Source organism: Sinocyclocheilus anshuiensis, unplaced genomic scaffold (assembly GCF_001515605.1).
Source record: "Sinocyclocheilus anshuiensis isolate Anshui unplaced genomic scaffold, SAMN03320099.WGS_v1.1 scaffold635, whole genome shotgun sequence".
Lineage (NCBI taxonomy): Eukaryota > Metazoa > Chordata > Actinopteri > Cypriniformes > Cyprinidae > Sinocyclocheilus > Sinocyclocheilus anshuiensis.
In genome coordinates, this window is record NW_015551039.1 from 415,781 (window position 1) to 431,913 (window position 16,133).

General features: G+C 37.6%; 3 protein-coding genes across 8 annotated transcripts in view; 1 reads left to right on the top strand and 2 right to left on the bottom strand.

Moving 5' to 3' along the window:
- LOC107661381 (integrator complex subunit 6) overlaps positions 1-3,076 on the bottom strand; it is a 30,574-nt gene extending 27,498 nt beyond the window's left edge. The window contains exons 1-2 of the mRNA XM_016450924.1: positions 1,841-3,076; positions 1,647-1,724 (exon numbers count right to left, since the gene is read on the bottom strand). Of these exons, the coding sequence (XP_016306410.1) occupies positions 1,647-1,724; positions 1,841-1,951 (189 nt within the window). The 5' untranslated portion in view covers positions 1,952-3,076. The remainder of the gene's footprint in view (positions 1-1,646; positions 1,725-1,840) is intronic.
- A 773-nt stretch (positions 3,077-3,849) lies between these two features.
- On the top strand, positions 3,850-8,803 carry LOC107661428 (motile sperm domain-containing protein 1-like). 2 transcript variants are annotated; one of them, XM_016451001.1, is made up of 4 exons: positions 3,850-4,098; positions 7,826-8,105; positions 8,201-8,276; positions 8,373-8,803. In XM_016451001.1, exons 2-4 carry the CDS (start codon positions 7,952-7,954, stop codon positions 8,668-8,670), a joined length of 528 nt encoding a protein of 175 aa, XP_016306487.1. In that variant the 5' UTR covers positions 3,850-4,098; positions 7,826-7,951; the 3' UTR covers positions 8,671-8,803. The 2 variants fall into 2 exon arrangements, with proteins under 2 accessions (XP_016306487.1, XP_016306488.1); XM_016451002.1 differs by lacking the exon at positions 3,850-4,098 and adding an exon at positions 4,108-4,388.
- Positions 8,804-10,674: 1,871 nt separating this feature from the next.
- Positions 10,675-16,133, bottom strand: part of LOC107661383 (protein FAM122A-like) — a 10,174-nt gene continuing 4,715 nt past the window's right edge. Inside the window, exons 6-10 of one of the 5 annotated variants that reach the window (XM_016450933.1) lie at positions 14,560-14,661; positions 14,371-14,456; positions 14,192-14,253; positions 14,005-14,101; positions 10,675-12,580 (exon numbers count right to left, since the gene is read on the bottom strand). In XM_016450933.1, coding sequence (XP_016306419.1) covers positions 12,442-12,580; positions 14,005-14,101; positions 14,192-14,253; positions 14,371-14,456; positions 14,560-14,661 — 486 coding nt within the window. In that variant the 3' untranslated portion in view covers positions 10,675-12,441. Of the gene's footprint in view, positions 12,584-14,004; positions 14,102-14,191; positions 14,266-14,370; positions 14,457-14,559; positions 14,662-16,133 lie in introns of all 5 variants that reach the window. The other 4 variants (XM_016450931.1, XM_016450930.1, XM_016450929.1 and 1 more) reach the window with 4 other exon arrangements.

The window sequence follows — 16,133 nt, forward strand, 5'->3', positions numbered from 1 at the left end:
ATTTAATGAGATATGTATAATATATCCATTTAATTGTCAAGTTTTTTGTGAAAATGCCGATTGGTTGAATTTGTTGCATCAGCTATAAAAGTGTTAATAATGTATGTTCTTGATTCAATTCATAAATCAGAAGTATATAGTTATATTTCGTTATAAGACGATTATATATATATATATCATCTTTCAGTTTATTATAATTATAAACTGAAAGATGAAATAAAGTTTTAATAATTAAAATAGTTTTATTATAACAGTTTATTATATAATAACAATTATTTAATAATAATAATTGTTAATTTTATTTGTTTTTTTGGGGGGTTTTCAAACAATGTTACCACAAGGTAAGTTCTGGTCAGGTCTGTTTTCCATACATGAAAATGCAGGGCGATCACTGGCAGTCGAGTTCAGTTGTAATATTGCTTAAAGAAATGTATATTATATCATGATGTGAACCTGACCCCTATGCATACTACAAAATTACACCACTAGACTATCATGACTCATAATTTACATAGAAGTGCCAGAACTGTCACTGCCTCCTCAAAAAAGAAAATAGGTACAAGACGCCCCTGAATGTAATACATGCAAGTCTAGTCGTGCCCTTGTGTCTTAGAATGATCAATTAATCTATTAAGCAAGTACTGACTGCCATTACGTTCAGTTAGTACTCTTGAGTAAAGAGATGTGTTTGAATACAATTCATGCAGATGCCTGACCACACCATCAGCTCATAGACCCACTATTATCCTTACTGTCTTTACCCCCAAACAGAAAAATATGAATGGCTGTCACATATGAAAACAGCAAAACTCCTCCTAATTTCTGTACCAGATTTATTGTACTCGCACTTGTTTGTATTTGTACAGGAAGCACTTATTTCCTAGCTGTCAGCGTTCCAGATTACATGCTTGCTATCTTGTTGAGCAAAATGGTCTCAAATGTGTGGCTATAAGTCACTCTGGTTCATGTAAACTCTGGCTGTAAAAGTGAGCAATTAGTAATTATGCTTGCATAGGTATATCTTATGTTGAGTAAACTTTAAACACTGAGTGGCCTAATGTGACAGGCATGAGATGCACTGCATACTTAATCACCTTTCACCTGTTTGGTGTTTGGGTATATGAATGGGAGGGAGGTGAATGTACTAGGAGTGGAGAGGGAAGGAAGTTGATGCTTGTTTTCAAGGGCAACTCACAAGCCTCTTCCTCTCTCAACGCAAACCTGCAAAGCATCTCCTCATTTGCTTATTGAGGGCTGTTGCACAAATCAAATCGTGTTGATTTGTTCAGGCTACAGTGGCCAATGAGAATGCGAGAGGAGGGCACGGGACAGAGGGCAGGCTGCTTGTCCAATCCGGACCGAGTTGGCCCGTGCACGCGTCACGCGCTACGTCACAGGGGATAATAAATCTCTCCGCCTCCATCTCAGCGCTCGGGAGCTTTCCCAACACAAAAGCAAAATGTCCGCCATGTTCAGAGGCTGCGCTGCTCCGGGTCTGCGGATATTTTAACAAAAAATAGCCGTTTTCGTCACCGGGAGGCCGCCCGACCCGATGCTACGAACCAGAGGGACAGTAGAGTCTCACTGTCAGCAAAAAAATCTCCGCTTTAACCACATATAAGCACAATTTAGTAGTATTTATTTACCTTTACGCCGTATGGTGGATCATCGAATGTAACTAGCATGTACCTGTCGCCTCTACTAGCCGGGTCTCGGGCACGCAGCTGTTAAAGAAAACGAAACAATAAACATTCATTTAAACTGATCCTGTCATAGGGATCCTTAACTCCAACAAGGTACAACAGTAAGCTGAAAAAGTCGGGGTAAAATTATGCTTTACCTTCATAAAGATCTCAACCGCGCCTTTAGCAATGTCCAGATACGTCGTACCCAAATAAGTGCGCTGATTCATAGAAGCGGACGTGTCTATCAGAAAAAGTAAAATAGGCATTTTGAAATGTATAGATATACCTCTAGATGTTTGCTAGAATATCTACAATCGGCATATGACCTATCTTGCGGCCCTGGGCATGCATATATGTGTGTATATATTTTGTTATAATCAGACCCCCCCAAAAGAGGGTCGTACTGCCACCCTTTGCAGCCGCCTGATTCTCTATCTGTCTTTTCTGAGCAGTGCTGGGCTCGCGCTGTTAGAGAACTTCTCTTCCGAACAGACCGAAACGCCTTCGCCCCGCCGCTGCTACGCCATTGGCTGAGCCGAGTCGCGAAGCCACGCCCACTCTCCTATAAATACGCAATGAGGTCGTGGAATTCCTCAGTTCTCAGCGCTCGCTTGAGCGGACGAAGGTGGAGAGGGCGAGGATCTCATGTGTAATCCAAGTGCTTTGTTTTTGAGTTTTAACGGCCGCTTTTGTTATTATATTGTGTGTTACACCGATTTAACAAGTTATCAGAGTTCATTTGTAATCTATAGAGTTCCATTTTCGTCTTGTGTAAAGGGCGACCCCCTCCTCGTCTGATCCTGGTCTAGCTGTCTTGGTGGGGGTGGGGAGTAGCTTGGGTGATTTTTATAATAATTGTGCCTTCCTCTGACCATGGAGAAATCCATCCTCGTCCGCTTTCCCCTCCTCTTGTTAATCTCCTTCGAGAGACTAGAGTATAGGCAAGCGCCATGTTAATATAACAAGAGACCGTGACAACAGCGGCACAGAAGCGAGAGGAAAAGGAGCGTCGTCAGGCGCTGGCTCCTCCTAATCGCGCTCCTCGCTTTCCGTGAAACCTCGCTGCACATGCCCTTTGGTTTGTTGAATGTCAGATAGGGACCTGCTAGGTAGTCCTATTCACCACAATCCCACACACTGGACGAAAGCTAGCTCATATAGCTAATACTTACAAGGTGTTTTAATATCCGCAGGAAATAGCCAGTGAACAAGTGCCGATGATACAGTACCCTTTATTATAATCGTTCAGCCGCATTTTTACATAACTACTACATCTCAATAGCCTGCTCCAATGTCATTGGAGTCCTATCCGAAACATAAAATCCCCATATTGTAGAGCATATTCGACTGTCCTTTGAACCGCACGGTTTCTGTGATAGCCGTTACCTGGTTCACAACAAAGCATACATTTTAAAAGTGAAACGGCCAGTGTTGTTCATTCATGAACTGTATGCGTGTCCCCTGAGAGGTTTAAAAAAAACAAAAAAAAAGGTCGTCATGTTGTTCTTCCTGTTTTCATTTCTCTGTAATCGTTTTTTTTTTGTAATGCAAAATTGTCTTTCAATTTGCTCATTGTGCAAATGTGTGCAAGCGGTCACAAATGTTTTGATTATGGGTTGTGCCCTAAAAAGGCGGCGGTGGATAGTTGACGTCTGAATGAGCATGCATTCTAAAGGCGTGCAGGTTTCTTTAGGGCGAGTTGTTTACTTTAATAAACTAAACAGGCAACGTGCTGTATGTCGTTGTCAAATCTAATGTCAAGTTCGGTTTACTGATACTGATAAACACACACACACACACAAAGGAATTATTTTTAGTGGTTTCCTGTGCTTTCCATTTGTTAGCATCTTTAAGAAAAATATTTTTGTGTTAACGAGATGCCTGCTTTGAGCTTTGCTGTCAAACCTTAAAGGGACAGTCCACCTAAAAATACAAATTCTGTTACACAAAAGACATGACAGTCACCATTCAGTTTAAACTGCAAAAAGATGCAATGACAGTGAATGGTGACTGAGTCGTTCAGCCCCCGTAACATTCAGCCCAGCGTCTCTTTTACTCTACCAGTGAAGAAATAAAGCCACACAGGTTTAGGCAACAACAAAGGCGAGTGATGCTAGAATTTTTATTTTAGGGTGAACTGTCACTTTAAGACTTTTCATGACGGGTAAACGGTCCCCCAAACTGTAATTAAGATTTGGAGATATAAAACGAAATACGGACATCATGTATCTTCTGAAAACATTTCCAGAGAAATACTATAAATAACAGAAAGTAACGTTTGCGAAACTCAGTGACGTCATAGAAGCCTTTGGCGGAACTCCTGAAGCCCTCCAGTATCCCAGCATTCAACGCGCTGACGAAGAAAAAGGAAACCGGGTGGGATTTGGAATAAATATCGTTAAACGGGAGCGAGGTAAACACAGACGTTTTTCAATTGTTTTCGATCTACCTTATTCTTTAAATAACAACATTGAATAACGCAATTTTAAACGCTTTGTTGTCTCGATTTTACCATATTGTTATGCTAAAAGCATTAAAGGGTAACCATAGCATCAATACGTCTACATCCAGTGAACAATACAGAACATTGTGTCTATTGAATACTTTAACCAGTAACAAAACTTGCAAACGGAACATCTTATTAAGTGACTAGTTACTGTGGAAAACTGAAATGCCAGCGTTTGTTAATCATTTTTCAAGCAGGTAACGTTACTGACATATTTCTTGAATTTCGTTTAACATTAGACAAGCAGATGTATGATAGTTAAGGAATATTTGACATCACACGGTTTATGTATAGGTTTAATAAAACATGAATGTCATGTTACATATAGCTATTTCTCTGCTACCTGTCAGCAAAACGCAATAGACTTCCAGAGGTAACTTACAGTGGGTTTCGTATTTAGCTGAGTATTTTTCTTAAATGCCTGTTGGGTGTATTTATCTGACAATTGTAAAACTCAGTTAAACCCATCTCTAGACAGATATTTTAGAGCAGACATCCTTGTATCTGCCAGCTGTCATGCTGTCTCATTGACCTCACTAGTATGATGTTAGGCGGTCAAGTTTGACGTTGTTTATTTGCTTTAGATCGTGTTGCGAAATCCTTGAGTTTCAGACGAATTCAGTAAACATGGTCACATGACTAGCCACGTGTAGGCAGTAGCTTGTTTTTGTACAGAGATCTTGGCCATCATCTATTAGTCATTATTACATTGACACCATTATCAGATTATATTGACACGTGCCTTGCAGTTTGCTTTGGCTTTCGTTTTATTTACCTGCTCAGCTATAGTAACAGCTGAATTATACAGTATTATTTATGTAAACAACAGCTTTTCAGTTCATGCTTGTGTTTAATTTACTTTTCTGAAGCATCCCTTGATTATTCTCATGCCAAAAATAGGTCTGGGAGAAACTGTTGTTATGTATTCATTGTATAATTATTCATCTAATTTGTAACTTATTTCAACAACGTGTTGCAGTAGTTCTCGGCTGCTTTTGTTTTATGACAGATATTGTCAAGTTGCCCAGTACTGTACAAGTTGTTTATTGTACAAAATGTACTTCAAATCAAAAAGAGATTTACTAATATTACTATGAACTACATAGGCATGACAATTAATATGATATAAACAGTATGATACAATAATTATCAACAAGACACACTGAATAGGAAAATCTATAATTTTTGTTTCTAAATTGTTATATATTCTGCATTTCAATTCATGCATGTGTTTACTTCACTTTTCTGACGCATACTTTTATTATTTTCATGCCAGAAATAAATCTGAAAGAAACTGTTGTTACTTAGACTTATTCATGCTGTCAGTTGTAATTTATTTAAACCTCCTGTTGCATTAGTCCTAAGCTGGTTTTGTTTTAGGACTCAGATTTTATGTCAATTTGCCCAGCACGGTACTAAAGTAGTTTATTGTACAAAAAAATGTCTTTCAGATCAAATATTGACATATTACATATTTTTTTATTAACATGATACATTGAATAGGATAATTAATCATTTTGGTTTCTAAATACTTATGAAGTCTGAATAATTTTATAACAGCTGATAATTCATTTTTTGGTCATGACCCACCATTTGAGTATGACTGTGTTGTGTGCAGGGACGGTTTCTTTATTAGGGCAATAGGGCGACGCACCACCAAAGTGCAAAAGGGAGGGATTTTTTTTTATCACATTCAACCACAGCTGTTCTAGATTGTTTCTTCTGCCTCTGGATCTATAGTCCAGCGTCAAGTCACGTTCTGTGGAGTACCGCCCCTTTTTGGGCGATTTCACTATGGCCGAGAATCGCCCAGACTGTTCTCTAGTTATTATTAATGTGCAAACAAACAAACCGTGTATGTGCGCTCTCTGATAGCTTTTTGCATGAGCACATTTATGTATGGTTGCATGTCTGGCAGGTGTTTTATAATGGACACTTGCTGAAGAAGCCTGTTTTTATAGGAGTTTGCAATGGTCAGTGGGGTTTATGTAGACACTCAAACACAGACACCAACACTCACTCTGACAGAGAAACTGTTCACTGGTCATGTTGAGCTGCCTTCATATCGCCACATTCGACAAATTCAGACTGTTTTTATTTGCCTTTTTAATTTGTGTTTTGCTCTGTTTAATAATTCTGAATGGATCTGTATATATTTATATACAGTCTGGTTAAAGGGTTAGTTCACCCAAAAATGAAAATTAGGCTGCGTTTTACTCACCCCCGAGGCATCCTAGATGTATATGACTTTCTTCTTTCAGACGAATCCAGTCAGAGTTACATAAAAAATTGTCTTTGATCTTTCAAGCTCTATCATTGCAGTCAGCGGGTGTTGCATTGCTTCAGTCCAAAAGAAGTTAAATAAACGCTGCAGGAGGACTTTGTTCACCCCCCAGAGCCGTGTGAGACACTTTTTTTTATGCATGGGCGATTTTTATTTAACTTCTTTTGGACTGAAGCAATGCAACACCCGCTGACTGCAATGATAGAGCTTGAAAGATCAAAGACCATTTTTAATATAACTCCGACTGGATTCGTCTGAAAGAAGAAAGTCATATACACCTAGGATGCCTTGGGGGTGAGTAAAACGCAGCCTAATTTTCATTTTTGGGTGAACTAACCCTTTAAGGCGACTGGTATAGTGGCCTGTTGGCATCTTTGTGTGGTCCTGTTTAGTATTGCAGCTTGACTTGTAGTTAGTTATTTATTATAGAAAATGCTCTAAACAAATGTAACATTTATTTTTTTTCCTCAGTTTTTGCTGTTGCACTGCATACATAAATAGTGAATTATGAAAATTAAAAACTGTTTTAATTTACCTTGAAAAAAGTTTGCAGAAAATATAGTTTTGTGGGAAATGGGGAATCATCCTCAATCTTGAACTTGGTAAAACAATTATCTTTATTTAAAATGTTTCAAGTCTTAATACTTTTCCCTTTGTTATACTGGAAGAAATCATACCGGGATGTATGCTAAATTTGTTTGATGTGGCGCCCTACCATATATATTTTCCACCAGCCGCCACTGGTTGTGTGGCCTTCCCTTCACAAGTTCTGGGTCAGGATTTTTTTATGTTTTTGAAAGAAGTCTCTTATGCTCACCAAGGCTGCATTTATATGATCAAAAATACAATAAAAGCAGCAATACTGTGAAATATTATTACAGTTTAAAAGAACTGTTTTCTATTTAAATATATTTTCAAATGTAATTTATTCCTGTGATGCAGAGCTGAATTTTCAGCTTCATTACTCCAGTCTTCTAATATGCTGATTTGCTGCTCAAGAAACATTTATTATTATTATCAATGTTGAATGGATGAAAAGTTCAAAAGAACGCCATTTATTTGAAATAGAAATCATTTGTGACATTATTCAAAAGTCACAGTAGGGCATCCTTGCCCAATAAAAGTATTAAAATCTTACTGACCCCAAACTTTGGAACAGTAGTGTTACAGTTACACATAGTGACTTTAGCCATTCAGTTCACACTAAATGTGGGTTTTTGTGTATTTTTTTATATTCTGTTTTGTTTTTATTATTATGAGTAGCTTTGTTATTTCTGTTTAAACATAGTTTTTGTACTCCTGCCTCCTGTTGTCTGTCATGATGAAATGGCCCCATTTCTGTCATTTCAGAGGTGAACGTCATGCTGCCAAAGAGCGGAACTGGCTGCATTTAGAACGGGATCTCTGCACCGTTTCAGCCTAGAGACGGAGTGGGAATACGATAAAGGCAGGAGGACGTGAGCTCAGCTGGAGCCAATGCAGCAGCAGAGCCGGCAGCCTGACCTAGTGGAGGGAAGCCTTCCAGTGTTTGTGTTCCCCACCGAGCTGGTGTTCTACGCAGATGAGCAGGCTTCACATAAGCAGGTGCTCACCCTCTACAACCCTTATGAGTTTGCTCTTAAATTCAAAGGTGAGTCATACATTTTCCTTAGTACCCACGAGAAGCCTTCTTACAGTAGAGTGCTGTAGTGGTCCTTCCTTTCTTACTGTTTGTTGTTTCATCAGTTTTGTGCACAGCACCAAACAAGTATACCGTGGTGGATGCCACTGGTGCTGTTAAACCACAATGTTGTGTGGATATGTAAGTTTCCAGGTCTTGCACTTGAAATATTTTAAGCAGATTTGATTTGTTTCAGCCTTTCACAACCTTCCATTTCTTGTGATTTTCGCCAAACAGCGTGATCCGCCATAGGGACGTGCGGGCCTGTCATTACAGGGTGATTGATAAGTTCCGGCTGCAGGTGTCTGAGCAGAGTCAGAGGAAGGCTTTGGGCAGGAAGGAAGTGATAGCCACTCTGCTGCCCTCCGCCGCTCAGGAGCAGCCCCAGGTCCGGCCCCAGGAAGAGGAGCGCAGCATGAAGGAGCAGCTTGCCGACAGAGTGTTCTTTGAGCAGACTGCATTCCAGACAGGTGCATTTCACAGTCAACGTGCATTTATGTTCTTAATACACATTCTTGGTTCATACTGCGATTGATTCATAGGCACTTGTATTTCTAAAGAAAAAAGCTGGTAATCTTACTTCAAAGAGTAATGGCTTTCTCCATCTTTTCAACCCTCTCCATTTTTTTAAACGCCCAATCCACCAGTCATCGAAACAACTTTTTATAATCCAGGCAATTCACTAAGGATAAAACCATGTCTTAGCTTTTTTGTTGTTGTTGAATACCTTGTTTTAGTCAGAAATGCGTCACAATATGAAAGTAGTACAGTATAAATAATTCTGAAAAATTTGATATATACATATATTTATGTATATTATTGTTTATTTTATGTATTTATTGATGTTACATATTACTTAAAAAAATTACAAATATACATTTAATAAATATATATAAATTCTAAACATTTTATACACACATTTTTTCTTCAAAAAGTACATTTCAATTTATTTATTTGTTTGTTTTTTTATTTCTTCACAAATGGAAATTTAGCATTGTATTTTGTTTTAATATTTGCTAGAAGTAATAGTATTATTTTTTATTAAATGATACGTTTTTGTAAAGTTGTTTTGTTTTACAATTTTTTTTTTTTTTTACTTTTTCTTCACAAATTGAAATTTAGCAATGTATTTTTTATATTTACTAGAAGTAATACTTCTGTTTTTTATTCAAAAGTAAAAAAAAAAAAATTTCCAAAACAATTTTCATAAATATTTTTGTTTCACAAACATAAAATTTGCGACAAGCTTGAAGCTATAATACTGCTGTAATATAACTCATAAATTCATAAACACACTTTTGCTTGAAAATAATAGCATGGTTTGTAGCTTTTCCCTGCTATCTTTGGGCTGCCTTACTGAGCTGCAGTAAAGCTGTTGCTGTTAACTACTTTAATCACTGGGGGGGGGTTGTGAGGATGGAGGGGAAGCATGTCTGAGAAACTCCCTATAAACAGGAACTAACTTCTTAAATGATCATCACAATCTCACAGACACAATGAAGACACAAAGATCCATGGGCGAGGGGAGGGGAGCGTTCTGTGTTTACAGGCTGAACACTGACTGAGCTTGGCATTGAATCTGGCTGACTATGTTTTTGGGGGGGTGGGGTGTAGAGGAACATGAATACATTAAATTAAATGTGTTGTTATACGTCATATTCTGCGTCTCTGGATTTTTGTTGCTTCTCTCAAGACTGAAATGGCTTTTTTTGTTCCGATGTTTGTCCACTGCTTAAATCTTGTGCACCGTAATCTCTATAGATGCCACATCAAATAAAAAAAATTGATTGTTAAAAGCATTTCCTAGAAACAGTTTTATGTTCAAAAGTATTGGTAGTAACATTAGTTTCTGAATCATAGTTCAGACGGATTAGGAAGCAATATGTAACAGGAGTGTGATAAATGTTTGTTTAGAAACAAGCTGATTAATTTCAGCATCCCTGAAAACTGACGTCTTGTCCTCCAACTAATTTAGTGTAACATTTGGAAAATATAGAGGAAACAGAATTAGATACTCAGTAAGCTGGCAGTAATGCAATGTTTTTACTTGGCTTGTTTAAAAAAAAATTTTTTTTTTTTTAATAAGTTATAACAGATTGAAGAACAAGTTTGAATATTAATGGCTCTTTCCACCCTCTCTGCCAGAAACTGTATTAGAAACCCCTTCCTAACTAGTTGCTGTATTACCCAAGGTAATATAATGCATGGTTTTAGGTTCTTTTGCATTTCTACTCATCAAAGAGGAGCACAACGGTTTTCAACACTGATGAGAAATGTTTCTTGAGCAAAAAATCAGCATTTTAGATTGATTTCTGAAGGATCAAGTGAGACTGACTGGAAAAATGACTGCTGAAAATTCAGCTTTGCCATCACGGGAATAAATTCAAATAGTAAACAGTTGTGTTCAATTCAATTGAAATAATATTTTATTACTATTTTTGCTTTTTTTTTTTATCAAAGAAATGGAGTCTTGGTGAGCATAAGACACTTTCAAAAATAGTTAACTTATACATTCACAAAGTTAATTTGTGGAAATTAATCACAATCTGTTAAAAGGGTCATTTCATTAAGTATGTAAATGAAGTGCACTGATACAAGAAATACCATAGAGTACATTTTAACACCTGTTAAAACCATTATGTTTTTGAAGACAATAACCACACTGACACCCGCAAATAAGTTTGGTATCACAAGACGAGGCAACAACATAGCTGGACAAATAATTTATTTCTGACATCTGGAAGTCTCTGATATGATGGGAACAAAATTTGTTCAGAGAGAGCAGAGCACAACTACACGTTCTCATGACAGCACTCAGTCCTCCTCAGTACTGTTTGAGTTGAAAGGACAGTAAAAATAATTAAATAAAGAATTCGACACGTCCACAGGACAAACTACAAATACACTTCACCCATCACTACAGGACAGAATCTGGATCTACATGACCCACTTACTGTATTTTTGTTTGCAAAGACATTCAGAAAAAGATTTACACTGCAGTGTTAAACTCAATTAAATGGGGGGAGAAAAAAAAAAAAAAAGGATTTTACAAGCACTTTCTTCTACAGAAAAATTAATTTATGATACATCATATCATGCTTAAGGAAATAAAGCAATTTCTTTGAATGAAATTTAGAAAACCGTTTACAAAAGAAAACACTTTCACTAAAGTAACTACAGCCCCAAATGAAGAACTCCTACAATTACAGTTGTACATTTCTCTTATATACAAATTTAATGGCACACCGTTTCAGTATCAGTAGATTACATTTAAAAATTTTAACTCCACAAATAACATTTTTGATGGGAGGATTTCATTTCTTTGCACTTTTCTGCTTCTCACATTTTAAACTGCCAAATGTGTCGCTGTTAACAGCCTCTGAAAAACAACACTGAAAACTGTAGAGCGCATTCTCCTCCAAATCCTTCCCGAATAACAGAAACGGGGCGAAGTCGCTGCGCGAGAAGCAAAAACATACAATGGACATCATTCATCTCAGCCCGGATGTTTTGCTCCATTCTCTGAAAGCTGTAAAAATGACAACACGGCTGTACGCACGTCTTTAGCTTGACAAACATCAAACACAGGCAATTTAGTTTCTCTGTAGTGTTCAAATCGAGGATTTAGTGGTTACCAACAGCTGCAATAATAAATCCCATCTGCAGTAGTTGTGTATAGCAACCATGAATATCATTCTAACATAGAATGAAGTGCCAAGCTCTGAAAAAATACCTTCCTCCACCTACGTGAAAATCAAGAAAAGCCCCTTTAAAGTGCAGTTGCACCGCTAATAAAACTCCAGAAGAGGCGGCTGTAAGTTTGCCGGTCGAGCTCTTTGCCTCTGCACATTTTGCCACATATCTTATGTACATACTTACTTACAAATAAAAGCAAAAAATAAGTTAAATTCTCACGCACAAAACCGGTTGGAAACCTGTAGTTGTTCTCCTGTTTACAGCGGTTTTCTTTTCGAAGCGGTATCAAAAAGATAATAAGGGAACCAAAACAAAAAACTAAATCCAAGATCCTCTTCTGTGACGTTGTTCGCTTTGATACAGATCCATACACCATGTTTTACATCTATTTATAGCAGCTGATGCAAAAAACATCCACAGTCTCTCCATGCCCTTAGGGTCTGTCCCACACGGAACACTCTCTCGCCTCGCTTCAAATGTAACATAACAGGACAATTCAGGAAAAAAACAAAAGCCATGTTTGGAAGGCATTGGGAATAAAAGTAAAATGAGTGGAAAAGGGCCTGAGAAGGGGCCCAGTCCTCCTGTGATGTTCGTGATGCTCAGCGGATCACTTAGGGGAGAGGTCCTGAAGGGGCGTGAGGGACGAGTTACTGGAGGAGGGCGACACTCCTTCCATCTTGGCGGGAGAGTCTGAGGAGGAGCCGACGCTACTGAGACTCCCATCCAGAAGATCTGGTGGAGAAAGACTGCTGGAGAGACACAGAGAGAAAGCATGTTACAAACAGGTCCTTTTTCACAGCTGGAATACATTCATAACAAAAATAAACGAGTTTGCTATTCATTTTAGTCTCGACAGTTTTGTGTAAAGTTTTCCCCAAATAATTAAGCCAGAATTATATTTTGAATGGACTCAGCAAAAAAGAACATGACAAAATATAATCTCTAAAATTTCTGTAAGTAATTTTAGAACCAATGGGATTGATATCTATATTCCAGTAGATGACACTTGATACGAACTTCAATTTCACAGCAATATTCAACAAAGTAATATGCTACTACACACAATAAATAAATAATTAGCAATATAAATAAATCAACAACACGCAGCCATACCATTTTACAGTATTAAGTAAATAATGCTTCAAGTTTTCTCATGTAGTTATTTAACTAAACGGTCATTATTAAAATAATGAAACAAAATGTAGACAATATTCTCTTTTTTCCTGCCATTTAATAATTGACATAGTAGTCATTAATGTTGCCATAATACTGGAAACTCTAACTTTGCTACAGTACCTTGAAAAATATCCACATTTGATACCATGGGGAAACATTGTCACAAAATAAATGGCATTAAAATTTAACTAATTTTTAATATGGAATTTACTTTTGATCGGTCAAAATATTTTCTTAGCAACTGAGACTCTTATTATTAGTATTATACTAATTATTAAATAAATATTACTATTGTTATAAAAATTCCAGTAAAAAACAAAAGGGGAAAAAAAGTATATTTTGCTTTACAGTAGTAAAAATACAATACTCATGTCTTCAATTTCAAGAGATAGGCTATGTTTTATTCTGGAAAAGTACAGGGAAACTTCAGTTTCTATGACAACGGGTTTTGACTTATCACAAATCGTGGACTGTCCATGAAGACATAAAAACTGACCTGCACGCTAAACCCACCCGAGAAACAAAAATAAATAACAAATTTTGATTACGTCACACAGACGTGCGTGGACCGTTGTATAACGTGGACTGAAGTATACTTTGGGCTTAACTGTGAACAGAGCCACTCTGAGATGCTGGAAACACTGGATCATGAGCTGCAAGCGTGTAAATGAACAGAGTGCTGCGTTTCACTATGAAATATGCAACGCAATGGACAGTATACTACTTTACACACACTGCATGTGGTGTCAACTCACTGTCAGAGAGAAGATAGCGAAAGTGTGCAGCTTGTATCGATACTGGGAGAAATGAGTAATGAAAGTTTGAAATATTCATATGAATTGATATATACCATTGTTGTTGTTGTTTTTGGACAACACTAGTAGACAGATTAAAAATAGACGGAGATTATATAACGCAAAAACATCCAAGTACACATCTACTTCTCATATAATGTACTCAAAATTAAAATACTAAGTCCACTGTGAAAACTCACCAGGTGTTAAGTTCAGGCAAGTGAGACACCTCTGTGGACAGCATGTTGGTGGTTCCCTGAAAGAGTCTCTTGGGCTGGCTTTCTGTCTCCATTTCACCTGAGGATCCACCAAAATATTTTATTTTTATTTTATTTAGGCATCCCAGCTGTAACATTGCAAAAGAAAGTGTCTTGACTGCTTCCTTACTTTTGCGTTTGAGAGGGCCCAGAATACCAGGCCTGATGCAGTTGATCGGGCTCTGACTCCTCCTGCTGGGCAAACTTTTGATGAGTGACATCAGCTACTCAGCTTAATATCCTACACTATTATGCCTGATGTCGGCAGAAAACATTCCTACTGTGGCGGGATGCCTGAACAGAACTTACCTGAAGCGGCGTGTTGGGCTGGGAACAGGGCTGGGCGTCAGACCGTTACTGGTCACCAGGATTTGAAGAGACGGAGAGAAACACTGCTGCTCATTGAAGAGAAAGTAGTCAGTCAAAGCATTAAGCCTTAAACAACAACAACAACAACAGTACAGCAAGTTATTTATTTAAAAAAAAAGGAAGAGATACCTTCTTTCCGATCCCTCTGGTGGGCGAAGGAGCAGGAGACACAGGCACAAAATCAATCCGCTTCGGAGACGACGATGAAGATTTCTCAAGATCATTATCACTCTAGAATCAAGCACAACCATATAAATCTCTTACCCAATATGACAGAATTATTACCACTAATTAACCACTTGATTACTAATGTAGTGTCGGAGTGTTATACTACCAATCCAGTCTGTTCTTGAAAGACTGGTGGCCCTGTTGACTCCAGGAGCTTTTTTCTAGCATGCTTCCATTTTCTCTTCCACAATCCCATCAATAAGGGAAGAGGAAGTGTAGCAACAGAGCTACTGCATGCATCATATTATCTGAGTGAGAACATTGCCTCAACTTTTACACACAATAATAATTGTGAAGATTCCGTTTAAAGGAACACTCCACTATTTTTGAAAATAGGCTCATTTTCCAACTCCCCTAGAGTTAAACAGTTGAGTTTTACCGTTTTCGAATCCATTCAGCCGATCTCCGGGTCTGGCGGTAGCACTTTCAGCTGTAGCTTAGTAGGGCTGGGCAAAAAAAAAATCGATTTTTCGATATATCGTTTTTTTAAATGTGGTCGATTCAATATCGATTCTCGAAGGCCACGAATCGATTTTTTTCAATATCATCATACTTGTGAATGCGCTCAGGGGAGCTTCAAATGTGTCTACGTGTTTTTGCAGCGTTGAGTAATGTATCATAGACGTATCTCACGAATCCTTTCATAAGCAAAGTGAGAGATTCATTGCGCAGTGTAGAGAGCTTCGTTGATTATAGATGTGAGATCGAGATGAACTAAGATGAGAGCCAGCTTTTTCGAATCGAATTGGAACATCTGAATCGATACCCAGCCCTATAGCTTAGCATAGATCATTGAATCTGATTTGAGCGAGATGCTAACGGTCTAATGACCACAAAGAGTTTCTATATTTTTCCTATTTAAAACTTGACTCTTCTGTAGTTACATCGTGTACTAAGACCGACGGAAATTTAAAAGTTGCGATTTTCTAGGCGATATGGCTAGGAACTATACTCTCATTCCGGTGTAATGTAATCAGTCCGTCGGTCTTAGTACACGATGTAACTACAGAAGAGTCAAGTTTTAAATAGGAAAAATATAGAAACTCTTTGGTCATTTTTGAGCGAGATGCTAACGGTCTAATCAGATTCAATGATCTATGCTAAGCTAAGCTAAAAGTGCTACCGCCAGACCCGGAGATCGACTGAATGGATTCGAAAATGGTAAAACTCAACTGTTTAACTTCAAAAATAGTGGAGTGTTCCTTTAAAAAAATTAATTATACATTTTGCAATAATAATAATAATATTATACACAGTTTAAAAGTTTTGGTCATTAAGTTAAATACTTTTATTCAGCAAGGACACATGCATTTGATCAAAAGTGATAGTAAAGACATTGATAATATTACAAAAGATTCTTGAAAAGAATGCAAAAGTATTCTGGAAAAAACATTTAACATTGATAAATGTTTCTAGAGCAGCATATCAGCATATTAGAATGATTTCTGAAGGATCATGTGACACTGAAGACTGGA